Source organism: Emydura macquarii, unplaced genomic scaffold, assembly GCF_026122565.2.
Source record: "Emydura macquarii macquarii isolate MOO-44397 ecotype Brisbane River unplaced genomic scaffold, CSIRO-AGI_Emac_v2 contig_306, whole genome shotgun sequence".
Lineage (NCBI taxonomy): Eukaryota > Metazoa > Chordata > Testudines > Chelidae > Emydura > Emydura macquarii.
The window spans coordinates 1,004,582-1,029,426 of record NW_027130443.1 but is presented as its reverse complement, the minus strand read 5'-3'; the positions used below and the strand labels follow the sequence as shown (position 1 = coordinate 1,029,426).

At 61.5% G+C, this 24,845-nt stretch overlaps 4 protein-coding genes across 8 annotated transcripts in view; 2 read left to right on the top strand and 2 right to left on the bottom strand.

The window, feature by feature from the left end:
• The window catches only part of TMEM256 (transmembrane protein 256), a 159,514-nt gene that overhangs the window by 5,518 nt on the left and 129,151 nt on the right, over window positions 1–24,845 (top strand). The window lies entirely within an intron of this gene.
• Window positions 729–11,591, top strand: PLSCR3 (phospholipid scramblase 3). 4 transcript variants are annotated; one of them, XM_067555694.1, is made up of 8 exons: window positions 729–800; window positions 1,837–1,938; window positions 4,683–4,930; window positions 5,426–5,468; window positions 6,729–6,949; window positions 9,198–9,359; window positions 9,876–10,037; window positions 10,442–11,591. In XM_067555694.1, exons 2-8 carry the CDS (start codon window positions 1,926–1,928, stop codon window positions 10,502–10,504), a joined length of 912 nt encoding a protein of 303 aa, XP_067411795.1. In that variant the 5' UTR covers window positions 729–800; window positions 1,837–1,925; the 3' UTR covers window positions 10,505–11,591. The 4 variants fall into 4 exon arrangements, with proteins under 4 accessions (XP_067411795.1, XP_067411821.1, XP_067411804.1 ...); XM_067555720.1 differs by lacking the exon at window positions 729–800 and adding an exon at window positions 1,217–1,322; XM_067555703.1 differs by lacking the exon at window positions 729–800 and adding an exon at window positions 1,342–1,389.
• Window positions 12,325–20,320, bottom strand: TNK1 (tyrosine kinase non receptor 1). 2 transcript variants are annotated; one of them, XM_067555672.1, is made up of 14 exons: window positions 20,239–20,320; window positions 18,470–18,640; window positions 18,290–18,363; window positions 17,794–17,982; window positions 16,355–16,507; window positions 15,800–16,068; window positions 15,469–15,595; window positions 15,024–15,170; window positions 14,762–14,856; window positions 14,359–14,559; window positions 13,914–13,990; window positions 13,355–13,707; window positions 13,042–13,137; window positions 12,325–12,944 (listed from the first exon to the last, which is right to left on the bottom strand). In XM_067555672.1, the coding sequence occupies exons 2-14, from the start codon at window positions 18,630–18,632 to the stop codon at window positions 12,822–12,824; spliced, it is 2,067 nt and encodes a 688-aa protein (XP_067411773.1). In that variant the 5' UTR covers window positions 18,633–18,640; window positions 20,239–20,320; the 3' UTR covers window positions 12,325–12,821. The 2 variants fall into 2 exon arrangements, with proteins under 2 accessions (XP_067411773.1, XP_067411782.1); XM_067555681.1 differs by having other exon boundaries at window positions 18,470–18,643; window positions 20,239–20,314.
• Window positions 20,687–23,641, bottom strand: TMEM95 (transmembrane protein 95). The gene is made up of 7 exons (XM_067553939.1): window positions 23,256–23,641; window positions 22,833–22,889; window positions 22,636–22,716; window positions 22,303–22,323; window positions 21,808–21,888; window positions 21,502–21,589; window positions 20,687–21,264 (listed from the first exon to the last, which is right to left on the bottom strand). The coding sequence occupies exons 1-7, from the start codon at window positions 23,530–23,532 to the stop codon at window positions 21,237–21,239; spliced, it is 633 nt and encodes a 210-aa protein (XP_067410040.1). The 5' UTR covers window positions 23,533–23,641; the 3' UTR covers window positions 20,687–21,236.

The following is a 24,845-nucleotide window of genomic DNA, read 5'->3' as shown; positions in this document are numbered from 1 at the left end:
ACACCCGATGACATACAGACAGCATGGTGTCATCTCCCTGTGCACCACAAACAGACACACACAACACAAACACGCACGCAATCACACAGTGCCACAGATCCACTGAAACACACGTAACCACAGACACACAGCTACGCAGACACAAGCACACAGCTAACAGACACACACGATCACCCACGCTAGAGACACACCATCACACCTCCCCAAATGGATACACCGTGCAATCTCACATGCACACACGAGACACACAATCACACCAGCGCCACACAAGCCTTCTCTCTCACACACACACACAGACCCACAATCACACTCCTGCTGCCTTCATCCTTTGCACAATTCACACACATTGCAATCACACACACACACACACACACACACACACACGGAGCTCCCCCCCCCCTCAGTACAGAGGCAACAGAGAAGAGGGGAGCCAGACCCCTCCCCCCAACAACACCCCTGCTCCTACAGCCCCTCTGCTCCCTGGGGCAGGCGGGATACCGCGCTAGATGGGCCCATGGGGCTGATGGGGGGGTGCAGGGAGTGGGGGGACACGGGGGTGGTGTTGGGGGTCTGGAGCAGGGGGCAGAGGATATTGAGGGGCGACAGTGAGTGGGAGGTACGGGGGGGTGGGCCTGGAGCAGAGGGCGGGGGACATTGGGGGGCAGGGAGTGGGGGGGACACGGAGGGCGGGCCTATGGGTCTGGCGTGGGGGCGGCTATTCCGGTTTCCTTCCTTTTCCCATCTCGCCTCTTTCCTCGTCCCCGCCCGGCGCTTCTCTCTGCACCCGCCCTGCCCCCGAGGTACGGGGCGCGGGGGGGCTGGGAGCCAGACCAGGACTCCTGGGTTCTCTCCCTGGCTTGTGAAGGGGAGGGGGGGGGGCAGTTGGGAGCCGGGACGCCTGGGTTCTCTCCCCGGCTCTGGGAGTGGGGGTGGCGGGTTAGAGCGGGGGGGGGGGGGGGAGACCACTGTGCTGCCCTGGAGCTCAGCTGACTCCGGGGGGGGTCGGGGGGCGCGGGATCTGTGCGGGGAGGGGTGTCTCCCTCTCCGGCCCCCCTTCACCGACCCATCCTCCCCCCTTTGCAGCGGCGGGGGCTGGGAGCTTGGGGAGACCCTTCTGAGCGGGGGGAGGCTCTGAGTCGGGAAAACACCCCCCCCGCATGGGAAGGGCGGGGAGCAGCTGGGGAGGGCATCTGGCGGTGGGGAGGGCCCATCCTGCCCCCCTCCCGGAATGGGGGGCGGAGCCGGGGCGGGGCGGCCGCGTTCCCCGGGATGCCCCGATCACGCCCGGCCGGCCCCGGAGTCGCTAAGGAAAAGCCTTTTACGTAAGAGCCGCTGCGGGGGGCCGGACGCCTGGGTTCTCGGGGGTGGGGCTGGCGGTCAGCGTGTGGGGTAGGGCGCCGGGCCTGTGGGTCGCGCTGGGATCGGGGGCTCTGAGGTGTCACGGGCCTGGTTGTGTGTCAGGGTGTCCCTGGGGCGCTGTCCGTCCGTCCGTCCGTCCCTTGGCAACGTTTCTGCCGCTTGCCGGGTCCGGGGGGGGGCACACACACCGTGTGTGTGTGTGTGGGGGGGTCTGAGTGTATCTGGGGGGACCTGGGGCTGGGCTGGGGGAATCAGACCCGACCCCCTGCCGGTGCGAGGAGGCAGCGGGGTCCCCCCCACCCGAGGGGGGGTAACCCCTCTTCTCCCCCCATCCACAGTTCCCCCCAATTCTCCCCCCATCCCCCTCCGGTTCCACCCATACACACAACACCCCCTGGGACTGTCCTCACCCCAGGTGACCGGGTTCCCCCTGCCCCCCAGCCTGACCCCCCGTGACCCTCCCTCTCCTCCCCACAGGGCCGTGGAGGAGCCGGGGCGCCGAGCCGAGGGAGACGGACACAGAGAGAGACGCGAGGGGGACGGGCCACGGCTGAGACCCCTCCAGGATGGCAGCCCCAGGTAGGCGGTGGGGTGCGGGCATCGCCCTAGGCTGCCCCTCTGTCTGTCTGCCCCTCTGTCCATCCCTCTGTCCATTCCCCATTCCCCCCACTCCGTCCCTCCCTCTGTCCAGCCGTTCATCCATCTCTCCCTCCACACACCCCCTTTGTCCTTCCAGCCCCCCCCCCCCATCTACCTCTCCCCTTGGGCCCCCTGTCCACCCCTCCCTCCTTCCAGCCTCCCCTCCCCCCAGACACCCCTCAATGGGTCCCTCCGTCCATCCCCACACCCCCCCCTCTGTCCATCCGTCCATCCTCACCCCCCCCCACATCTCCCCTCTGTCCATCTGTTCATCCCCACACACCCCCTCTGTCCATCCATCCATCTATGTATCCCCATACACCCCTCTATCTATCTCTGTAGACACCCATCTACCCCCCCCCCCCCCCCCGTGTCTGTCTGTCGGTTTTCCATCCATCCCCCCCCCCCCCCCCCCCCGGCATGGCTGGTTCAGCAGATCAGAATGTGGAGAATGCAGCAGAGGAAGAAAAGACAAAACCCATTTCACGATCCCGCCCCAGCACGGGAAACCGCGGGTGCCCCACCCATGCCTCAACCCGGCGCAGGCTGGCGTGGGGCCCCGCCCTGGCCTCCCCACCCCTCTGCCGGTGCCCCTCCCTCCCAACCTGCGGCCACTGCCAGCCCGGCCCTGGCCCCCCCCCCCGCCCTGCCGATGCCTCTCACTCCCGACCCGCAGGCCCCCCATTCCCCATGCACCCTAAGCCCGGGGGTGAGTCACGGCGAGGCTGGGCGAGGATGCCGGTAGCTGGAGCAGACCGGGGCGACCCTGAGTCACTCCCTCGCCCCCAGCCTGCCTCAGATGGGCTGAACCCCAACACGCTCATTGCAGCCTCAGCTGGAAAACAGACCTCACCCACCCCTTCACAGCTTCCTCCCTCGCTTCCCTGGGGTGTCACGTTCCTGCTTTCCCGGCTACCCCCCCAGCTCAGCAGCTCCCTTCTTTGCCCCCCCCCCTCCTCTGGTGCCAACCCCATGCCCCATCCTGCTGTCTGTCCTGCCCTCCCCCGGCCCCAGCCCTTCTCCTGCCGCTTTCCAGGCCTGAGCCTTGGCCTGGGGGCTTCTGCTCTGCTCTTTCTTTCTTCCCATAACACCCACCCACTTGCCACCTTTCTTTCTCTGCATTTCCACATTCTTCCTTTTTCTCTGTCTGTCTCATTTATCTGGTTTTTTTCACACCATTTCTCTCACTCGGCCCTTTTTTCTTTCTTCCCATAACTAACTAACTTTCTTTCTTTCCTACTCATCACCCTTTCTTTCTTTTTCTTTCTCTCTCTTCCTTTCTTTCTTTCATTCAACATTTATCCTTTTTCACCATCTCTTTCTTTTTTCCTCTTTTCCATTGTGTTTTTTCTCTGTCCCTCATTTCCACAGCCCTCCAGTTTCTCTTTCATATTTTCACCCGTGGGAAAAACGTCTGAGAGGAAGAGGGAAAGGATGAATGTGAAAGAAAGGACCCGTCCTTCCTTTCTCTCTCTCACACTCACCTGTTTTTCTTCACACTCTTCATTTCACTCGTCCGTTGTTTTTCTTCTTTTCTCTTTTCCCACACCCTTTCTTCTCCCCAGCCCCTTTCCTCTTTCTTTCTTTTCCCACCCCCTCCCGGCCAGCCGCTCCCCCTCCCCACAGGTTCACATTCAGGACTCAGCGCCCGGCCTGCAAAAATCCCAAAATTGTCTTTAGAAGTCATGAGATTAAAAAAAAACCCCACACAAACAAACTCACCTGAGCTAGGTGGGGCTTTTGTCATTTGCCTGCTGGGTTTCGGGGAGTCTTTAGGTCACCCCCCAGAGTCCCTTCTCTGGCTTTTCCCTACGAACACGAGGGCGAGAAAGTCACATTGTTTTGTTAAACAAGAGCCAAAAATCTCCCAAATCCCAGCATTTAAGGGAGAAACTTCCCCCACCCAACTCTGGCTTCAGGGAACCCCTTGTTGTTCACAGGCTTTTCTAGGTGCCAAGTTAGGGGGTGCTGCCCCCCAAGGCTCCCTGTGGAGCTGGGCCCCACAGCTGAGCCATGTGGGCAGAGAGGGGCTGTTGGGCGATGGCTGGGAGGGGGGTAGAGCTGGGGGCATGGCAAATCTTGGAGGTTGGGTGTCAAAGTGGGGGGGGGCATCTGGGGCCCCCCATTTCTCCAGGGCTCAGCAGCATCAGATGCTGAAGGGGAGTCTGGCCCCCAGGGCACTGGAAGTCACAGCCCCATATCTGGCTTCCCTCTGGCCCCTAACCTCCCAGTCCATCCCGCCCCCAGCAGTTCAGGCCCCAGCCCTCCCATCTGGTGCGAGGAGTGGGGGGTCAGAGCCCCCTTGATCAGCTGTGCTCTTTAGCTCCCTGGCCCTGCTTGAAGAGGGGAGGGCTGTGTGGGGAGAAGGGTGAGCTGGCCCTTTAAGACAGAGTCCTGGCCCAAGGAATTCTGGGATTTGTAGTTCCCAAGGAGCAGAAGGGTGGGGAACCACAGACTGGGCAGCAAGGCATTCTGGGAGCTCTTTATCGCCTGTTCCACTTTCCCAGAATGCCTGGCTGCCCTGTTCTGTAGTCTCCGCCCCTAATCCCTGGGAACTACAAATCCCAGAATGCATTGGGGATGGACTGAATTGCGTTCTCCCCTTAAAGGGGCAGTAACATTTGGGGAGGGTTGATAGGAGGGTGCATTGATTTTTAACACCTCCCCCTCTCTTTCGTTCACAGGTTACCCCCAGACTACATACCCCTCTGCCCCTACTGTCCCATACCCTAGCCCCCACCCTGCCCCCCCAGTTCCCACCCCGGGATTCAACGTCTACCCCTCCTCCACTCCGGCAGCAGGACAGATGGTCCATCCTCAGTCCCCACCCCAGGCATACGGGGACCCCACCACGCAACACCCCCACTCGGCCATCACACCTTATCTGCCAGTGTCCACCGGCATCCCCTCGGGGCTGGAGCACCTGATGCAGGTGAGTGGGGTCTGAATGGCAGCCGTGCCCCACCCCAGAGGTGGCCGCATCTCAGCACCTGGCGAGGGGTCCCCGTGTAAACAGCCGCCCCACCCCAGAGGTGGCTGCATCTCAGCACCTGGCAAGGGACCCCCGTATAACCAGCCGCTCTGCCCCACAGATGGCTGCATCTCAGCGCCAGGCGAGGGGTCCCTGTGTAAACAGCCGCTCTGCCCCACAGATGGCCACATCTCAGCACTGGGTGAGGGGTCCCTGTGTAAACAACTGCTCCGCCCCAGAGGTGGCTGCATTTTAGTGGCAATGAATGTAAACAGGCAGGCAAGTAGTCCTGAGTGGAGAAATAAACCTCTGAAGAGGGCCTAGTTGGCTAGAGCAGGGGGTGTGGGAGGGCTGGGAGCCAGGGGGTTAGTGTGTGAGGTGTGTGTGTGTGTGTGTTTCTCTGTCTCTCCAACCCATGCTCACCCAGCTTCTCACCCTCCCTTTGGCTCTTTTCAGATCGACCAAATCTTCATCCAGCAGAAAGTGGAGATGGTGGAAGGTGTGCGAGGGAAACACCGCACAACACACAACACACACAGCATCCTCCCTCCTCTACACAATTCCCCCTCACAACATCCTCCCAGCCACACACAACATGCACACATCCTGCACCCATACACTATCTCCTCCCAGCTCCACATAACACACTATCCTTTCAGCTATACACACCCACACACCGCACACACCATTCCAGCCATACACACAATATCCTCTCAGCCACACACAACACATCACACAGGACGTCCTCTCAGCTGTACGCATTGCACACAACATGCATACCAACGCCACACAAACCCCACACATACCAACTGCACACCACAACCCAACTACACACACCATAAATGCCCTGTCCTCTCACCCGCACACAACACAACACACACACAGCCCTACACCCCACTCAACAGCAACACCGCAACTGTAGGCTCTCCCCATCACACACAACATCCATCCACCAACTGCTCCTGATATACACACACCAGTGGCACACAACACACTCCCAATCACTCGCAACACACCGGGTGCGCACACACGCTCCCAGACCCTACCCCACAGAGCGCTGGGGGTACTGAAGATGGAGGGATGGACAGGGGCATATGTGAGGGAGGCAGCCATGACGGTTGTCATCGGCAACACTGACTGAGGCAGCCATGACAGTTGTGGCAAGCCACTGAGGTAGCCAGGGCTGTTGCCGTTGGCAACAGTGACCAAGGTAACCATGACGGTTGTTGTTGGTGCTGCTGGTTGCTGGAATCAGTTATTGAGTCAACTGGGACAGTTGTTGACATTGACTAGGGTGGCCATGACAGTGACTGGGGCAGCTGTGATGGTTGGTGACGAGGGTGGTCATGAAGGCTGGAGACTAGGGCGGCCATGATGGTTGGTGAGGGCAGCTGAGGTGGCCATGACGGTTGGTGACTAGGGCAGCCATGACAGTTGGTAGTGGCAACTGAGGCAGCGATGACGGTTGGTGAGGGCAGCTGAGGGCAGCCAGCCATGACAGTTGGTAGTGGCAACTGAGGCAGCGATGACGGTTGGTGAGGGCAGCTGAGGCGGCCATGATGGTTGGTGAGGGCAACTGGGGTGGCCATGACGGTTGGTGATGAGGACGGCCATGACAGTTGGTGATGGCAACTAGGGCAGCCATGACAGTTGTGACAGTGACTGGGGCAGCCATGACAATTGGTGACAGCAACTAGGGCGGCCATGATGGCTGGCGCTGGTGTCACTGTGGTAACCGTCTCACCTCCTCCCCTCCCAGCCTTCACTGGCTTTGAGGGCGCCAACAGGTACGAGCTGCGGGACGCGCAGGGCCGGCGGCTCTTCGAGGCTGAGGAGCAGAGCGACTGCTGCACCCGCAACTGCTGCGGCTCACTGCGCCGCCTCCGGCTGAGCGTGACCGAGCCGGGGGGCCGCCCCGTCCTGCGCCTCCTGCGCCCCCTCAAGTGCGCCAGCTGCTGGTGCCCCTGCTGCCTGCAGGAGGTGAGGGACAGGTGCTCGCCGAGGGGACCCCCCTGACCTCCTCCCTGGGACCCCCCCAGTGTCCTCACCCCAGCCCTCACTGCTTCCCCATGTCCCTCCCCCACCCCATAGCCCCCCGTGTCCCTCCTGCACCCCACGTATCCCTCCCTCAGGCCCCCTCTGCACCCCTGTGTCCCTGCACTCCCCCATGTCTCTCCTCCAGCCTGGAATTCCACCGCACCCCCTCCATCTCCCCTCCCACCTTGCACCCTGGTGCCCCAATCCCCTCCCCAGCCCCATGGCCCCCCGTGTCCCTCCCTCTCTCCCCACCCCAACAGTCCTCCCTCACCCCACCTGCCCTGATCCCTCTTTTCTCTGCCTAGGCTCCCCACTGTGATGACCCCTGCACTCAGGGAACCCACTCCCTGCCCTACGGCGCTGCCCTGGCTCCCCGCCCCCAGGGAGGGGTTCTTCCCATGACCCCTCCCTAATCTGGGCACCCCACTGCCTTCTCCCCCCACAACCTCTGGGACTCCCAGCCCTGCTCCCAGGACACAGAGTGATGGCTGGCTCTGGCAGAGGGTGGAAACATGGGGCGGGTGGGGTGGCATTGGGTGTGGGCCTGGTGGGGGTGTTAGCCTCTCTCATAGACTCTAAGGTCGGACGGGTCCAATCTGATCATCGCGTCTGATCCCCTGCAGGCCACAGACCCTCACCCACCCACTCCTGTAACAGACCCCGAACCTATGACTGAGTTATTAATGTCCTCAGATCAAGACTTTAAGGTACCACCAGCAAGTGAGCCAGAACCCATGCTACAGAGGAAGGCGAAAACCCCACAGAGCCTTTGCCGATCTGTCCTGGGGGGAAATTCCTTCCCGCCCCAAACATGGCGATCAGCTAAACCCTGAGCATGTGGGCAAGACTCACCAGCCGGACACCCAAGAAGGAATTCTCCGTAGTAACTCAGATCCCACCACATCTAACATCCCTTCACCAGCCATTCGCCACAGTCAAAGATCCGTCAATTGCCAGACTAGGCCGTCCCGTCAGACCATCCCCTCCATACATGTACCAAGCTCAGTTTTGAAGCCAGCTCGGTTTTTTGCCCCCACGGCTCCCTTTGGGAAGGCTGGTCCAGAACTTCGCTCCCCCAATGGTTAGAGACCTGCATCTAATTTCACGCCTCAACTTCCTGATGGCCAGTTTATGTCCATTCGTTCTTGTGTCCGTGTTGGCGCTGAACTTAAATAACGCCTCTCCCTCCCTAGCGTTTATCCCTCTGATGTATTTATACAGAGCAATCAGATCTCCCCTCCGCCTTCTTTTGGTCAGGCTAAACAAGCCAAGCTCTTTGAGCCTCCTCTCGTAAGGCAGCTTTTCCATTCCGCAGATCATCCTAATAGCCCTTCTCTGCACCTGTTCCAGTTTGAATTCATCTTTCTTAAACACGGGGGACCAGAACTGCACACAGTATTCCAGATGAGGTCTCACCAGCGCCTCGTATAACGGTACTAACACCTCCCTAGCTCGCTGGAAATACCCCGTCTGATGCAGCCTAGGACTGAATTAGCTTTTTTCACAGCCACAGCACATCGGCGGCTCATAGTCATCCTGTGATCAACCAGTACGCCTGGGTCCTTCTCCTCCGTCAGTCCAAGTGATGCGTCCCAGCTTATAGCAGAAATTTTTGTGATTAGTCACTAATCTTGCACTTGCACTATTACATTTCATCCAATTTCTATGACTCCAGTTTACAAGGTCATCCAGATCCCCCTGTAGGATATCCTGAGCCTTCTCTGTACTGGCAATACCTCCCCACTTTGTGTCCTCCGCAAACTTGATTAGCACACTCCCACTTTTTGCGCCAAGGTCAGTAATAAAATAAGATCGGTCCCAAGACCGGTCCCTGAGGAACTCCACTAGTAACCTCCCTCCAGCCTGACCGTTCACCTTTCAGTATGACCCATCGTAGTCGCCCCTATAACCTGTTCCTCATCCACCTTCCAATTTTCATATTCATCCCCAGCTTTTCCCATTTAACTAATAATTCCCCAGGTGGAACCGTATCAAATGCCTTACTGAAATCTAGGGAAATGAGATCCACTGCATTCGCTTTGTCTAAAAAAACACCTGTTCTCTTCTCCAAAGAGGAGACCAGGTTGGTCTGGCGCGATCGACCATTTGGAAAGCCACGTTGTATTTTGTCCCAAGTACCGTTAACCAACGACTTTCTCTTTTGAAATTTGTGTGTCTCCCCCCCGCCTAGCTGGAAGTGCAGTGCCCCCCCGGGACCACCATCGGGCACGTGGTGCAGACCTGGCACCCCTTCACCCCCAAGTTATCCGTCCAGGACGCCGAGAAGCGGACGATGCTGCGGGTGGTGGGACCCTGCTGCGTCTTCCGCTGCGGGGGGGACGTCAACTTCGAGGTACTGGGTGTGGGAGGGTGGGCCTGGGGTTGGCATCTCAGTGGAGGGGGAGCATTTGCGGGACAGGATGGGGGCACGTCTGGGCCTGGGACTGGCATCGCCGAGTTGGGGGCCAGGTGGGAGGAATATGCCTCAGCATCTGGGAGGCGAGTCCTGGCAGGTGGTTGGAAGAGAGGACACCGTGGGGGGGGGGAGGGGAGATGAGGTCGGGGAGGATGTCTTAGATGGGGGACTAGGGGCACTTCCTGTATCGGCATGACCTACTGGGAGGAGCTATGGGGGAACGTCCTGTATGGGAACTGAGCATGGAGGAGGGACTAAGAACAAGGGAGGATTGGCACTTCCTGTTCAGGCTCCGCCTAGGGGGAGGGACTTCCTGCATTGGGCACCCCCCAAAGAGCATTGGCCTACAAGGGTCAGATCCTTAGCCCTGGGGGGAATGGGGCGGGTAATAGTCTCTCCTGGGCCCCACAGGGCAGGGTCTGACTCATGTTCTGTGCTGCCCCCCTTTTGCAGGTGAAGACGAGCGACGAGTCGCGGGGCGTGGGCCGGATCAGTAAGCAATGGGGGGGGCTGCTCAAGGAGGTCTTCACCGACACCGACACCTTCGGCATCCAATTCCCCCATGACCTGGACGTCAAGATCAAGGCCGTGCTGCTGGGGGCCTGCTTCCTCATTGTGAGTGCCTGCCCCCGTCCCACCTCTGGCACCAAGCAAACCAACCTCCCCATCCCACCACCGCCACCAACTGCCTCTCTCAACCCCCTCCCCCATTTCCACCCTAACTCAATCAACCCGCCTGCCCTCCCTCGTCCCACTGCTTCCCCCCAGCCACCCTCTTCTGCATACCACCAGCTCACCCAACCTCCCCCCACCCATCCCACATCTCACCCCACCAACCCGCCTGCCCTCTTCCCCAGTTCCACCATCACCCAACCAACCCTTCTCATTGTCGGAGCCCCCAGGGATGCGGGGGCCGGTTCCCGTTTTCTTCCCCTGGCAATCCCACCCCATGACCTGCAGATTGGAGTGCCCTAGACTCTGTGTCTGACCTGAGCCTTCTTCCTCTGGCCCCATCCCAGGATTACATGTTCTTCGAGAAGGCGGGCGAGCCCAGCCAGAGGAGCACGGTGCTGAGCAGCTAGAGGCGTCTCGACCCTCCCCCCTCTTGCCACCTACGGGGGCTCCCATCCCACCGCTGACACCAAGGAGGGGGTCTCTGTGAATGGGACAGTGTGTTTCCGGGTAGTCAGGGCTGGGTGGGTGTTTGGGCAGTGAGACTGTTTACAGAGGTGGCCAGGAGGCCTGCAGATGTGTCAGGGTGTGTCCCCCTCTCTGGGTGTGCCCCTCACCATGGGGCACAGCGAGTAGTGTTGGGCAGACAGCATGATGGGATTGTTTCTGAAGAACATCAAGCCCTTAGGACCTTCACCCACACAGGAAACTCCGGCCTCCACTGGTTGCCAAATTTCTTGGGCCTTCATGGTGGGAGCCCCTCCCTGTTAGCAGGGAGCCCCTTTAACACCGAGCCAGTGGTAGGAACATACCCACCATCAAATCTCTGCCTAATGTTATTTCTCATTCTGTATTTTGTGTATTTATCGCTTATACCAAAGTGTCTTATGCTGAACTTTAAAAGAGGGGCGGGGGGAGCAACGAGGTGCTTTCTAATAGGGTTCCCCCCACTCCCCGCCCGGTTCCTCTGAATTCCTGACGCTGAGGGAGGAGAGTCAACCCGCGGTGGAGGAATGTGGGGTTGGCTTGACCCACGGAGGAGCAGTGGCCAGCGTGAAGTCATGCCAACCCACGGTGGAGTGGTGTGGACCAAGAGGGAGTTGAGCCAACGCAAGACGGTGGGTCCTTGGCCAGGATGGATTGGAGCCAACCCAAGCTAGAGGGCCGTTGGCCATGATGGATTGAAGCCAACCCAACGTAGAGGGCCGTTGGCCATGATTAATTGAGGCCAACCTAAGATGGAGAGCCATTGGCCATGATGGATTGAAGCCAACCCAACGTGGAAGACCCATGGCTGAGATGATCATGAAGACAACCTTGGCCAACTCCACTGTGTCTTTTGCCTGAACGGGAGCCACCCTCCATGGGGTGAGGGGATGGGGGAGGAGAATGGAGGGAAGGTGGGAGGAAGGGAGTGGAAGGGAACTGGACCGCGTGTCTCGAGGGACGGCGCCACGTTCCTCCACGAGGAACCCAAAAATAAAAGGCTAGACTCTGGTCGTACAAGCGTCCTCTGTGCCTGCTACTCGTCTGCCAGCCCCTGCCTCGTTCTACCTCTCCATCAGCTCCACGGCGAGCCTCTTCCTCTCCGCCCCAGATAGCCTTTCCTCCTCTCCCTCCACCCCTCATTGTCCCCCAACATCCAGGTCCCTCTGCCCCCCCACAATGCCTTTCCCCAGGACCCCGACGTCCTTCCCCAACAGCCCCTCATTTCTCCGCCTCCCACCTGTCTTGTTCTGCCACAGGTAAGGGAGGGCAAAGGTCACAGGGCCAATTCCAGGTGGGGTGAAAGGGGGGACAAAAGAGGGGGCCCCCCATGGATGCTACCTGGTACGCCATCCTCTAGTTCACCTTTATTGCTTTGCACAATATATACAAGATAGTACAACACCCGTAATGACTGTACAGTAGGTACACACAACACCCTGCCACGCATATCACACCACACTGAAACACACACCCAGCACAACCCACCCCCCCAGCAGTCACACAGCATGCTACACACCTTCATGTGCAAGTCACACGCCCCTCCTCCCACGCTGACATGGCTTTGCACGCCCCTGTGACTCACACCTGGCCGCAGACTAATCCCTGCACAAGTCTTGTGAAACTCCTGAACCCTGGGAAGGTGACAGACACAGTCACACGCCACAGACACCCAAGCCTCCCCCAATCTGTGTACACACGCACACACACACACCCCATATGCACAAGTGTGCCTCCCCGTGAAACACACACAACGGTATAATCTACACAACCAGACACAAGCCGTACAACCACACACCGGGGAACACACAAAAACATGCACACTTGTGAAGCCCCCTGAAACACGCCTGCACATACACACACAACCAGCCACTTTCATACACACATCCTAAGGCACCTCCGTAAACACAGACAAGCTAGGCACACCCAGTCACAGGACACCTGGGTTCTCTCCTGGCACTGGGAGGGGAGTGGGGTCTAGTGGTTAGAGCAGGGGAGCCAGGATGCCTGGGTTCTATCCTGGGTCAGGGATTGGAGTGGGATCTAGTGGTTAGAGAAAGGGGGAGCTGGGAACCAGGGGGGCTGGGAGCCAGGACACCTGGGTTCCATCCCCGGCGCTGGGAGGCTGGCGGGTCCAGGCCCGCGAGGGGGAAGCAGGTGCTTCAACGCAGCCAGGCGGAGGCAGGAAGCACAGTCAGTTTGTGGGCCCCGCTGGGAGTGGGAGCTGCCCCCCCCCCCATTTCAGGCCCGGAGGCCACGGCTCAGGACGTAACGGGAGGCCATGGCGAGGTTCCAGCGATGCTTCTCCAGGATGCGCCGGCACTCGTCCCGGGAGTGGGGGCTGACGTGGAACAGCTGGTCAACCTGCCGGGGAGAGGGGCACATCAGGGACCTTCCCCTCTGGGGGGCACCGGCTCCCAGCCAGCCCCAGGGCGGGGGTTGCCGGGGACGGAGCTCCTACCTTCAGTGCCTGGACCGCTCTCTGGGTGTCCCAGCCGTACAGCCTCAGCGCCTCGCGACACTCCTCCACCGTCACCCCGTGGACCTTCTCCTCCACCTGTGGTGGGACAAGTGGGCGAGAGGCTGAGCCCCCAGCCTCCGCTGGCCACCCGCAGCTCCCTCTCCCCTCCCCCCCCCACAAGATGCCTTGGAGAGGCACAAGGGCTCAGGATGCCTGGGTTCTCTCCCTAGCTCTGGGAGGGGAGTGGGGTCTAGTGGTTAGAGCGGCGGGGGCTGGGAGCCAGGACTCCTGGGTTGTTTCCTTAGTCACTCACCTCTTTGATTTTCCGCTCCATGTCGCTGCCGCCCCTTTGCCCCCCAGATGGGGTCCCCATGACCCCCACAGCAGCCCTGGGAGCCCCCCCAAGGGCCTTCACCCCTCCTGCCTCCCTTCTGTCCCTGGCACCGGGTTGCTGTGAGGGATGATCTATCCTGGGTGGTTGGCCGGGCCGAGGGGCAGGCCGTGATTTCGAGGGCGTCTCCAAGGGCCGGAGCCCCGTGTCCCAGGGCATGCGGGGCGGCGGGTTGCCGAGGTGATGAGGCAGGAAGGCGAGATCATCACCCGGACGCCGGGGTTTCATCCGAAGGACGCTGAGATCTGACACTGACTCCAGGCTCTTAGAGAGACCTAGGAAGGAGAAAAGGGAAACTGAGTCAGAACTAGCCTCCTGGGTTCTCTCCTCGGCTCTGGGAGGGGAGTGGGGGCTAGTGGTTAGAGCAGGGCGGGCTGGAAGCCAGGACTCCTGGGTTCTCTCCCCATTCCCTTCCAGCCCCAGTGGCAGCAGGAGGGTCGGGACTCCTAGTGCCCCCCCACCTGGCTGACCAAATACTCACGCGTCAGCCGGAGAAGCTGCTGGCCCCCCGGCTTGGTCCCGGCAGGATCTTTAGGGTCCCGGGGCTTCCCCTTCTGCCTGGGAGAGGGGGAGGGACAGATGGGCAGGGGAGGGGGACAAACAGAGAGGGAGGGTAAATTCCTGGGGGCTAATTCCCAGATCCCTTCTGGCCAGGGGGGGCAATTTGGGGGGGCCCTGCCCCAATTCATAGCCCACCCCCATGTTTAGAGGGTGTCATGGAAATGGCAGGGGGGGGGAAGACAGCAGAGCAGGGGGCTGAGGATAAGAGGAAGGCCCCTCCTCCTGATACAGGCCCCCCCCATCTGAGCAAGTTACCATCTGTCCCTACACACAAAACCCTGCCCCCATCCCACAGCCCCGCCCTCATCCATGACCACGCCCCCTCCCCATCTGCAGAGACACCACCTCCCTGCCCCACAACTCACTCCTCCATGCGGTCAGGGGCACCCCAGCTGCGGCCGGGGTCCAGGTCACCGTGGCCCAGGTGCTGGAAGCTGTGGCGGACGGGGAGGCTGATCCGGGGTACCCCAGCAGGGGACGCTTCCTCCGGGCTCACCACCGATGCCGGGAAGATCCCGACCCGCAGGGTCCGCTGGTTCTGGCCCCGCCAGGTCGGGGACTCGGGGCTGCAGGGACGGGAGCAAAAAGTGTGAGAACGCAGAAATCCTGGCTCCCAGCCCCTCCCGCTGTAACCCACCCGACCCCCCCACCCCTCCCGGAGCCGGGGAGAGAACCCGGGAGTCCCGGCTCCCAGCCCCCCCTGCTCTAACCACTAGCCCCCACTCCCCTCCCAGAGCCGGGGAGAGAACCCAGGCATCCGGAGCTCACCTGCCCTCAATGACAGTGATGATATCGTTGGCTTCCAGTTTCAGCCACCCTGGGTCGTTCAAGTTCTGAGCCGCTCTGACCTCCTGTGGCTGAAGCTGAGAATGGAAAGGAAAGGGTTTACCACATTCATAGGGCTGGGGGGGGCAAGTTGCTGGCCCCCTCCCAGCAGGAGGCACGGTGGGGAGCGGGGGCAGGAGCCACCGGCAGTGGGGGAGGGGGGACACCAGAGCCAGGGGAGGGGCGCGCCGTGGCCATCTCTCACCTCCTGCAGCTGGGCGATGATGTCCCTGAAGTGGGGTCTCTCCTCGGGGTTATGGGCCCAGCATTTCAGCAGCAGGGCATACAGGCCCCGGGGGCAGTCGTCGGGGCGCTCCAGCCGCCCCCCTTCCCGGTCGATCTTCAGCATGATCTGGGGTGGGGAGAGAGGGGGCAAAATGGGAATGTGAATGGGCAGGCGTGAATATTCCCACCCTTCAGCGCCCCCTTCTGGTGGGTTAAAGAATTGCAGCCCCCTCCGGGCCCCCCCCCCCCCCGGGTGTATTACCAAGGGCAACCCCTTGAGGCTGAAGGCCAGGACTCCTGGGTTCTCTCCCTGGCTCTGGGAGGGGAGTGGTGGCTAGTGGTTAGAGCAGCGGGGGCTGGGAGCCAGGACTCCTGGGTTCCGTTCCAAACTGCCCCACCCCAGGCAGCGCCTTCCCCGGTCTCACCTGTCGCCCCGAGAGCCCCATCCAGGGCTCCTCGCAGTAGGAGAACATTTCCCAGAGGGTCACCCCAAACATCCAGACGTCGGAGGCGTGGGAGAAGGCTCCGGAGCGCAGGCTCTCGGGAGCGCACCTGGGCGCCGGGGGAAAAGAGGTCAGCGATGGAGAGAACTGGGGGGAGGAGAACGCCCCCCACAGAGCCCTGCCCCGCTCCCTGCAATTCCGCCCTGCCTGCCTGGAGAGAGCGCTCCCTATAATTTATTCCCAACGGCTCCAGCCCCGGCCGCTCCCATGCGGAGGCTGGGGTGGAGGGGAAGGGGTGGGTGGGTGTCCTCACCAGGCAAAGGGGATTTTGCGATGCGCAGACATGATGTACCGGTCCCCCTTGCTTGACAGCGCCCTCATGAGGCCGAAGTCTCCGATCTTGGCGTGCTCCTCTGAGGCGAGCAGGATGTTCCGGGCCGCCAGGTCACGGTGGATGAAGAGCTTGGACTCCAGGTAAGCCATGCCCTGGGCCACCTGCAGGGCGTAGTGCCACAGCCGGGAGAGGGGATACGGCGGGCGCAGCTGGTCATACAGGGACCCCAACGGGGCCAGCTCTGTCACCTGCCAAGAGGATCACAGTAACAAACGGGGGGCAGAGAACTCAGGCGTCCTGGCTCCCAGATCCCCTTGCTCTAACCACTAGACCCTACTCCTTTCCCAGAGCTGGGGAGAGAACCCAGGAGTCCAGGCACCCAGCCCCCTGCTCTAACCACTAGTCTCCACTCCCTTCCCAGAGCCGGGGAGAGAACCCAGGCGTCCTGGCTCCCAGCCCCCCCTGCTCTAACCCACCAGACACCACTCCCCTCCCAGAGCCGGGGAGAGAACCCAGGAGTCCGGGCCCATTCACCATCTTGACCGGCTGGCTGAGTACGACCCCGTAGAGACGCAGGAGGTTGGGATGGTCCAGCCCGCTCATGGTGTTGACCTCATTGAGGAAATCAACCAGGGCACTGGGGTCGGTGCAGACGTCGGAGCGGAGCGATTTCACTGCCACGGAGAGCTGGGGGAGACAGGGCTGGGGTCAGTTCCTGGGGAGGAGATCTGTGAGCATTGCGGGGGAGGGTGGGAACAGACGGCTGGATAAATAGATGGATGAGGGGAGGGAGGAATAGATAAGAAAGAACAGAAGAGGAGAAGCAGCAGTCTGAAGAGAAGGGAGATGAGGTAAGAAATCATTCCACCCCCACACGTGTTGTTAGTTACTATGTTAGACTCCACCAGTTCGGTCCAAATGACCTTCAGCTGCCCGCATTCTCCACCATTCTGCTGTTATTATGGCCATATGGCCCGGGAATGGGTGACCCAGAGCCCTAGCGTGTGAATTGGGGATGGGTAAGTGCCTTTCCCCTGGAGCACTATGGACTGGGAAGGGCGGGGGGGGGGAGGGGGCTTTATCCAGGTTATGCCTTGAGCCCTACAGATTGGGGTCAAGGTGGGGTGCCCTAGTGGGTGGGGAACAACACAGAGCCCCGCAGCCTCCAACCTTTTTCTCAGACTCCAGGACCCGCAGCTGGGGGAAGGCGGTTGCACCCCATATATACTGCAGCTGGGAGAAACTCCAGGCCACTTTCTAATAGAGCGAGGGCTTGGCCTTCCTGGGTAAAGACCAGACACGTCCAGTCCTCGCCACGGGGACCTTCCAGCTCAAAAGCCAGATGGAAAAGAAGGTGTGTCTACAAACGGGGGTGAGGGGGTGGGGAGGAGTTGGGTTTGAAATCACGAGATTCAAATGAGCCAACGATCTCTTAATTGCTGGAGCCACTCTTGAGATTTCCTGTAGCTTCTCGAGCTGATCTCGAGATTTATGGCACTCATCTTGAGATTCTTCCCCCCCCCCGTGATTTTTTTTTTTTTAACCCTGAGAACTGATCTTCTGATTTCTGGAGGCCACCCGCAAAATTATTCCTGATTTCCGGAGCCTGTCTCATGAGGCTTTGGAGCTCATTTGGCTCCGAAAATCACGCCCCAAAAAAATCACCAATCTCCTGATGCTCTCCAGATTTCTCCCTTCCCAAGCCAAATCCCGTGATTTCCACCAGGCTAATCCTTGGGATTCATTTCAAGCCAAATCTCATGATTGTCACCCCCACCCATCCAGATCTCGCAAGAACCAACCACCCTCAGCTGAATCCACCCAATTTCCCCCCGTCGCCGGAGCCCAAATTGTGCGAAATTTCCTGGCAATTCCTGGGAGATGTGGAAGCCTGGGTGGGGCAGGCTGACCCGCGTCTCCCCCACTCGTGAGGCCCCGGACGGATCCACGGACCCTTCCCCTGGGTGACTCACAGTGCCCCCGCTGGGTGGACTCCACTCTCCCCGGTGCACCACCCCGAAACAGCCATCGCCCAGCCGTTCCCGCAGTCGCAGGTCCCACTCGCTGATCAGACACTTCAGGGAGCTGCCTGAGTCTGGGCGGGGAGCCGGGGGGCGGGACGGCCCCTCCCCAGGCTCCTGGGTCCTCACACCACCAACCATCTGAAAAAAGAGAGAGCGTGCAATGTGGACAGTGCAGGAGTCCGGGTTCCCAGCCCCCCACTGCTCCAACCACTAGCCCCTACTCCCCTCCCTGAGCCGGGGATAGCACCCTGGCGTCCGGGCTCCCAGCCCCGCCCCCCACTCCCTAGGAGTGTGAGTTGAAACCCAGCGATCTCATAGAACACCTGGCCATCCGGTGGGGGGGTGAGGGGACTCTCTTTTTCTCCCAGACACCAGGGTTCCTGTGACAATGGAGGAAAGGGAGGAAAAGTTGGGGGGGCAGAGGGGGAGAAGGGAGGATCCAAACCTTGTAAACCCAGGATTTGGGGCGCGACCCCTGCTGCTTCCTGCGTTTGATGGCGTCTTCCAGTCTCCGCTGACCTAAATGGGAGAGCTGGGGGCTTAGAATGAGGAAGTTCTGCCGGTGCCCCCCACTCCCGATCTGCAGCCCCTGCCAGCCCAGCCCTGGGCTGCCCCCTACACCTACCGGGGCGCCCCAGGCCGATCTGGTCCAGGTCAGAGGGCTTGACATAGTCGAAGTGGCCCAGGCGGGTGACGTGTAACTCGTCCCGGATCTTGTGGTAAAATTGCTCCAGTTGGATTTCGGTCAGGAGCGTCAGCAGCCACTGGGTGCCCTCATCCGGGGCCATCAGGGCACCTGCTGGGGGCACAGCCGCGTGAGACGCTGCCTTGGGCTTCCCCACAGAGACACAGAACCAAGATCCCGCTGGGTCACCTCCACTCCCAGCCTCCTAGAAGTGGGGGGCAGGGGCGAGCTGGGGTGGGAGGGGGTTTACACATCTTCTGGGCCACTTCTCTCCCACAGCCATGGATAGAACCCGGGAGTCCTGGCTCCCAGCTCCCCCCCCCGCTATAACCACTAGCCCCCACTCCCCTCCCAGAGCCGGGAAGAGAACCCAGGAGTCCTGGCTCCCAGCCCCACCTGTGGATTTTGCAGTGTCAGCACCCTGGAGCCAGGATTCCCAGGGCTGTTTTCTTTCTTCTCTAAGCTGCCCACTCATTGTCTGGTCTTGTCTTGTCTTCCCACGCCCACACCCACCCTATGGCCTGTGGGACTCCCTGCCACTGCGCCAAGCAGCCTGACAGCTCTGCCTCACCCCCAGGGGACACATCCACAGCCCGCACCCAGACCACACACACACCTCAGCCCAGCCACTCTAGCGGTTAGAGCCGGGGGGGGCTGGGAACCAGGATGCGGGGTTCTTTCCCCGGCTCTGGGAGGAGCGGGGGGGCTGGGAGCCAGGACTCCTGGGTTCTCTCCCCAGCTCTGCTGCATGCTCCTTGCGTGACCTTGCAAAAGTCCTGTCAGTGCTCCGTGCCTCAGTTTCCCGCTCTTTGAAATGAGAATGCTAATCCTCCTTTTCTCTGCCTAGGTCCTAGCTGGGCAGGGCCTGTCCCAGCCTCTGTGTCTCTTCATCGCCTCCATCTCAGTCGAGAAAATCAGCCCCACAGCCGGGGGTGGGGAGTCGGGGGGGAATTTCCAGGGTGCAGGTTCAGGGGAGGGGGACACATTTTTGGGGGGGGAAGGGTCAGGGAGGCTGGGGTGAGTTGGGGGGAGGGTTGGGGGGATCCCCACATTCTCTACCCCCCCATACACACTTGGGGAGCTGTTAACCCTTTCCTGGCTCCACGGGCTGAGTCCGTCCCTCCCCACCTCAGCCGCCCTAGAGCGACAGCCGGGGCAGAGTTCGAGGCTGATAGACAAATATTGACACAAGCGGGTGTGAGACGCGGGGACCGGCCTTGTCCCAGCTCCTCCCCCTGCTACAGGCCTTCTGGGGGCGCTGGGCCCAATCCGGCCCCGGGGGGGGGGGCGCCCGGCTAGTTCACGGGGTCAGGGAATGGGGCAGGGGGCTGTTCCCCTCTAGGAGGTGCCGGCTCCTATCCAGCCCGAGGATGGAGGGGGTCCAGCTGGTTCAGGGGGGCAGGGAGTGGGGCACTGAGCCAATGGAGGTATAGGGGGCACAGGGGAAGGAGATAAGAAGAGAAATAAATGTGGGGAAATGAAAAGAGGGGCTGGGGGGGGGAAGGGAGGAAAGGGGGGGCAAGGGGGAGAAAGGGGGACCGGGACGAGCGCAGGGAGGAATGGAGAGAATTGTGGGGGGGGGGAAAGGAGGGAGCGGGGGGGAGAACAAGGTTGGGGGCAAAGACCCGGGGGAGGCAGGACGGAGGGGGAAGGAAAGGGGGGGGGGGTCCTTGTGCTCCTCCAGCCCCTCCCTTCCAGCAGAGGCTCACCTGGGATGGGGGAGGGGGTCCCCGTCGCTCGCTCGCTCGCTCTCCGCTGCCTCTCTCCAGGCTACCCCGATAAATTCCCCCCCCCCCCCCCCGCACACACCTGGGCGGATCCCGCTGGGCCCCATGGGACACCTGGCACCTGGCCGGGCAGGCCCCGCCCCCTGGGTGTCACGTGGGCCCACAGCCGGCTGGGGACATGTTAGAAGGGGGGGAAAGGGGAGGGGAACATGTGCCGGCCGGGCCCCCTCGCCCGTGTGTCACGGGGGATGGGGGGGTACGCAGGGGAGGGGGGGTGCGTGTGAGACACGAAGTCACGGGTGGGGGGGAGGGGGCCCACGGTGCCGCATCATACGTGCCTGACACGCGGTGCCTTTCTGACACGCCACGCCACGGGCAACGCCCTTCTGACAGGTCTGGACACGCCTGAGCCGGGCCCGTCACGTGTGTGTGTGTGTGTGCGCCCCAGCCTGTTACAACAGGGCTGATATGGGGCCCTCACATGTTATATGTCACACGGGATTCCCTTCTAACACACCACGACACGGATGGTAGCAGCTCAACCCGTGTCACAGCGTGTTCTACCGTGAGCACGTTTCACGAGGAACAGCAGTCCCCCCCCCCCCACACGTGTCCCCAGCGAGGGGTCCGGTTTACACCATGGCCTGGGATTCCAGGCAGGATGCCAGTGTTCAGAAGCTCACACATGGGCTTGCACACGCGTGTGAAAAGGAAAACATGCGCGGCACGCCCAGCTTTGCCCGCCACACCTGCTCCCGGCCCAGGGGCTCCCGTTTCCGCCTTGGGCACGCCTGACCCTCGCACACCCCCCCCCCCCAAGTGTCCTGAGCCGTGTATGCCCGTAGCACGGGGCGGTGGGGGGCGTGCGAGCGCCTGTCACGCACGGTCCTGGTGCGCCCTGCTCCCAGCCCTCATGCACCCCCAGAGACGGCAGTCCGAGGCCTGGCGGGGAAGCCCATTTATTACGGGGGGGGGGGGCGTCACTCGGGCACCAGGCAGAACCGGAACCTGCCGAGAGAGAAAGTCCAGAGGGTCAGCTCCGTGGGTCACCCCCGCTCCACCGGACCTCGGCCCCCCCCCACCACGTGGGCCCCTCCCTGCTCCTGCGCCACCGCCCCCCAGTCCTCCCGCCCCCCAGATCCCACTACACCCCCTCTGCCTTCCCCTTTCCCCACCCACAGCTCTGCCAGCCCTTCCCCCTCCTGCGCCCCCTCTCCTGCCCCCCATCCCGCCCCCACCACTCACTGCAGGGCGCAGGTGATAAACCCCACAAGGAGGCTGGAGGCGGACAGGAAGCTGAGTAGCACCACAGAGTCCTGGAGATCTCTGCGCCCTGGGGGGGGGCGAAGGAGGAGATGAATGGGGGGGCGAGGGAGTCGGGGGGGGGTTAAACCAGGGGGTGGGGGCAGGAGGGTGGAGAGGGTGAGGGGAGTGACGGGGACCCAGGCACGGCCCATCTGTCCCTGGCATGTGGGGGGAGGGTGGTTAGGGCTGGAGGGGTGGAAGAGGGCAGAGAAGGGGGGCAGGCCGTGGTGGGGGGGGGGCCCTCACCTGGGTAGCATTTCTTCAGAGGCCAGCAAGGCACCTCCCTCTCCTTGCAGGTGGAGCAGTTGACAGCTGAGGCCGACCCCCCTGGAGAGGGACCAGGGGATCAGCGTGGCGGGGGGAGGGTCATGGCGGGGGGGGGGGGCAGGGGTACCCATTATCCCCCCACCTCAGGGTGTGGCCAGAGGGGGGGAGAATGATTTGCACAGGGATGGAAGGACACGGCGAGGCCGGGCGCTGAAATGCAGCCACTTCTGGGGTGCAGCGTCCTCTCCTGAGCCGCCCGGCCGTGGCACAGTGGCCCCCTGGCGCCGCCCTGGGGGCTAGCCCTGACTAGAAGGTGAGAGCGCCGCCCCACCCCACTGCGCCCCCCCTAAGCCTGGAGCGTCTGAAAGGGCAGAGCCTGGTGGGATGATACAGTGGAACTCCCAGATTATTTCGGGGGGAAGCCCACAACACTACAGCTCCCCGCTCAGCCCTCTCCCGGGGGTCGGTACTTACGGCAAGCCGGTGGGCACAGAACTGTGGGGGGCAGAGAGAGAGAGGGTGAGGTCATCACGAGCTGTGCTTGGGAGGGGTCAGCCTTCCTGCACCCTGCCCTGCCCCCGCTACATCCACTGCTTATGGGGCAGGGGTGGCTCTGAGCCGCAGACATACCCCGAATCCAGAGATGGGGGGCGTGGGAAGACACCCCAATAGGGGCTCTGGGGGGGTAGAGCTGACTCCCCAAGGGGGCCCTGGGGACTGGGGGGGCAGGGCTGACACATCAATAGGGAAATGGGGGGCAGGGCTGACACCCCAAGAGGGGCCCTGGGTTCCCAGCCCCCACCGCACCCTGCTTGCTGTATTCCAGTAGCTTCACTTCGTGCAGCCAGTTCCAGAACTTGGGCAGGTCCGAGAGGGTCCGATTGATCTCTGTGGGGACACAGACACGCCCGTTAGATGCCAGCCCGCCCCCTCCCCTTGGGGGTGCAGCGTTGTCCCCGTTCAGTCTATGGGGGACAGCGGGGAGGGGAGGGGGAGAGAATTACCAATGAGACGTAAAACTCGGTGGGTTTTCTCAGTCACCTCCTCCATGGCTTGCTCATCTGGAAGAGGAAGGGAAAGCATTGCGGGAGGAGGGGCTGGGCCGGGAGGGGAGGTAAATCTCTGGGGCACGCTGGGATTCTGGCTCCCAGGGGAGGTGGGGGAAGTCTGGCACCCTGGGTTAAACGGTGTGGCCAGGACAGCCTGACTCGTGCGATTAGGAAAGAGGGTGGCCGTCAGTAGGGTTCAGAGTCAACAAACCAATCTGAAGCTGGGCAGGCCTCACCCCTCCCCAGCACTCCCATGCTCTGAAGGTTAGTAGAACCCAGGAGTCCTGGCTCCACCCCCCCCCCCAACCCCCGACTCCCTTCCCAGAGCCCAAGAGAGAACCCAGGAGTTCTGGCTCCGCTGGAGGACGGGGACCCTACCCAGGGCGAACCCCTGGAAGGACTCTGGGCCCCAGGGGTGCGGGGCACAGCCCGGGCTGCCGTAAACCTGGCGGTGGCGGGCACAGAGCCGGGCAAAACGGGCCGGGATCTTTTTGCCCCGCAAGCGACACTGGACGCAGGCCTGGGCTGGTGGGGACAGGAGCGCTAGGGCCAGGAGCAGCGGGGCAGCCAGTGTGGGGGGCAGGGCCGGGGAGGCGCCCCAGGGGGCAGCTGCTGCCAGGGCCGGGGGGGCACCGGTCCCCCAGCCTAGCGCCATGGGGGGAGCGGGGGCCAGGTCCAGGAGGATTGGGGGAGGGAAGGATCAGGATCCCGCAGGACCAGTCGGGCGGCCCCTGGGAACCGCCAACAGCAGGTGGGGGAGGAAAGCGACGGGGGGGGGCGTGGCTTCTGGAACGCTCGGTAGCCAGCTGTTTGTCCCAGCGTTCCGAACGCTCCGCCCCCTGGCTGTTTTTAAAGAGCCCGCGGGCGGGAGAGGGCGCATGAGTTGGACTCCAACTCCGCCCCCACCGCCAGACACAGGGTCCTCACGTCGCCCTTGGCAACAGCCCCACCGAATACCTCAACATTCTGCTCTTAAAGGGCCACACTCCAGGAGAAAAGGGTCTTTAGGGAGGGGGCTTATCCTGATCTCACTGCACCCACGTGCTGTCCTGTGGTGAGCATGCAGGTAGAGATCGGGGGGTGTGTGTGTACACAGAGAGAGGGGTGGCGGGTATGCCAGGCCCGGTATGTGTCTGTGTGCATGCAATCCTTACACACATCCCCGCAGGCGTGCAAAACACACTCTCCCCACACCGCTTTCTGTGCACAAGCGCTGCACCATAGGGGGGTGCGCGCGTGTCCCGAGCTCTGTACGTGTGTGTACACAGAGATCTGCCGGCGAGCGTGCCCCAGAGGGGGGGGGGGGGGTCATGCTGGGCACATTGGGGGGGGGGGGGGTTTGTCATGTGGGTTAACATCCGTGTGTCTAAATCACAAATATTGGCATAAGATGTGCCATGCCGGGTACTGTCAGAAAGGTTGTAATGTGCTGAGTCGGCTGATAACACTTACGTCCACGTGTAATGGGTGAAAAGGAAGTTGGATCTATTTGAGACTTCTGGATTTCAAAGCGTGCGCCTGGGCAACATCTCAGACAGGACGGCGGCAAGACGATAGCCCGCTTAATGGCCCATTGAGACACTCACAGAGGCAAGGGGCCCAGGAAGAAACCCCAGGCACACCTGAAGAGTTACCAGGACTGGCCCACGTGACTCCGGACTCCATTTTAACTCGTGACTTTCCCCAGGCCGCATGGCCAGGGACAGAGGGTTTGTAAGATCAAACCAGAGGATCCATCTTGTCTTTGCTCCTGTCCAGTCTGCAGACACACACCGACCTCTGGACCAGTTCATCTTGCAACTGCACCGAAGGACTCAGACCCATCCAGGTACTGGATGTGAACCAGAGGGAACTACACAAGCTGCAACTCCACAATTCCTCCAGAAACCTGATGTACATGGAATTCAATCCTTTGTATATCTGCGATTGCTCTAATCCTTTAACATTTCTCTCCTGGTTTATTTCTTT

Coding starts and splice junctions, on each gene's coding strand:
- PLSCR3 (XM_067555694.1), top strand. Junction 4,931..5,425: donor GGCTGGAGCACCTGATGCAG/GTGAGTGGGGTC, acceptor GGCTCTTTTCAG/ATCGACCAAATCTTCATCCA. Junction 6,950..9,197: donor GCCCCTGCTGCCTGCAGGAG/GTGAGGGACAGG, acceptor CCCCCCGCCTAG/CTGGAAGTGCAGTGCCCCCC.
- TNK1 (XM_067555672.1), bottom strand. CDS start 18,632: ATGGCCCCGGATGAGGGCACCCAGTGGCTGCTGACGCTCCTGACCGAA. Junction 14,857..15,023: donor TCATCGCCCAGCTGCAGGAG/GTGAGAGATGGC, acceptor TTCCATTCTCAG/CTTCAGCCACAGGAGGTCAG. Junction 13,708..13,913: donor GCAGCTTCTCCGGCTGACGC/GTGAGTATTTGG, acceptor TCTCCTTCCTAG/GTCTCTCTAAGAGCCTGGAG.
- TMEM95 (XM_067553939.1), bottom strand. CDS start 23,532: ATGGCGCTAGGCTGGGGGACCGGTGCCCCCCCGGCCCTGGCAGCAGCT. Junction 22,717..22,832: donor CCGAGTTTTACGTCTCATTG/GTAATTCTCTCC, acceptor GTGTCCCCACAG/AGATCAATCGGACCCTCTCG. Junction 21,590..21,807: donor TCTGAAGAAATGCTACCCAG/GTGAGGGCCCCC, acceptor GCCCCCCCCCAG/GGCGCAGAGATCTCCAGGAC.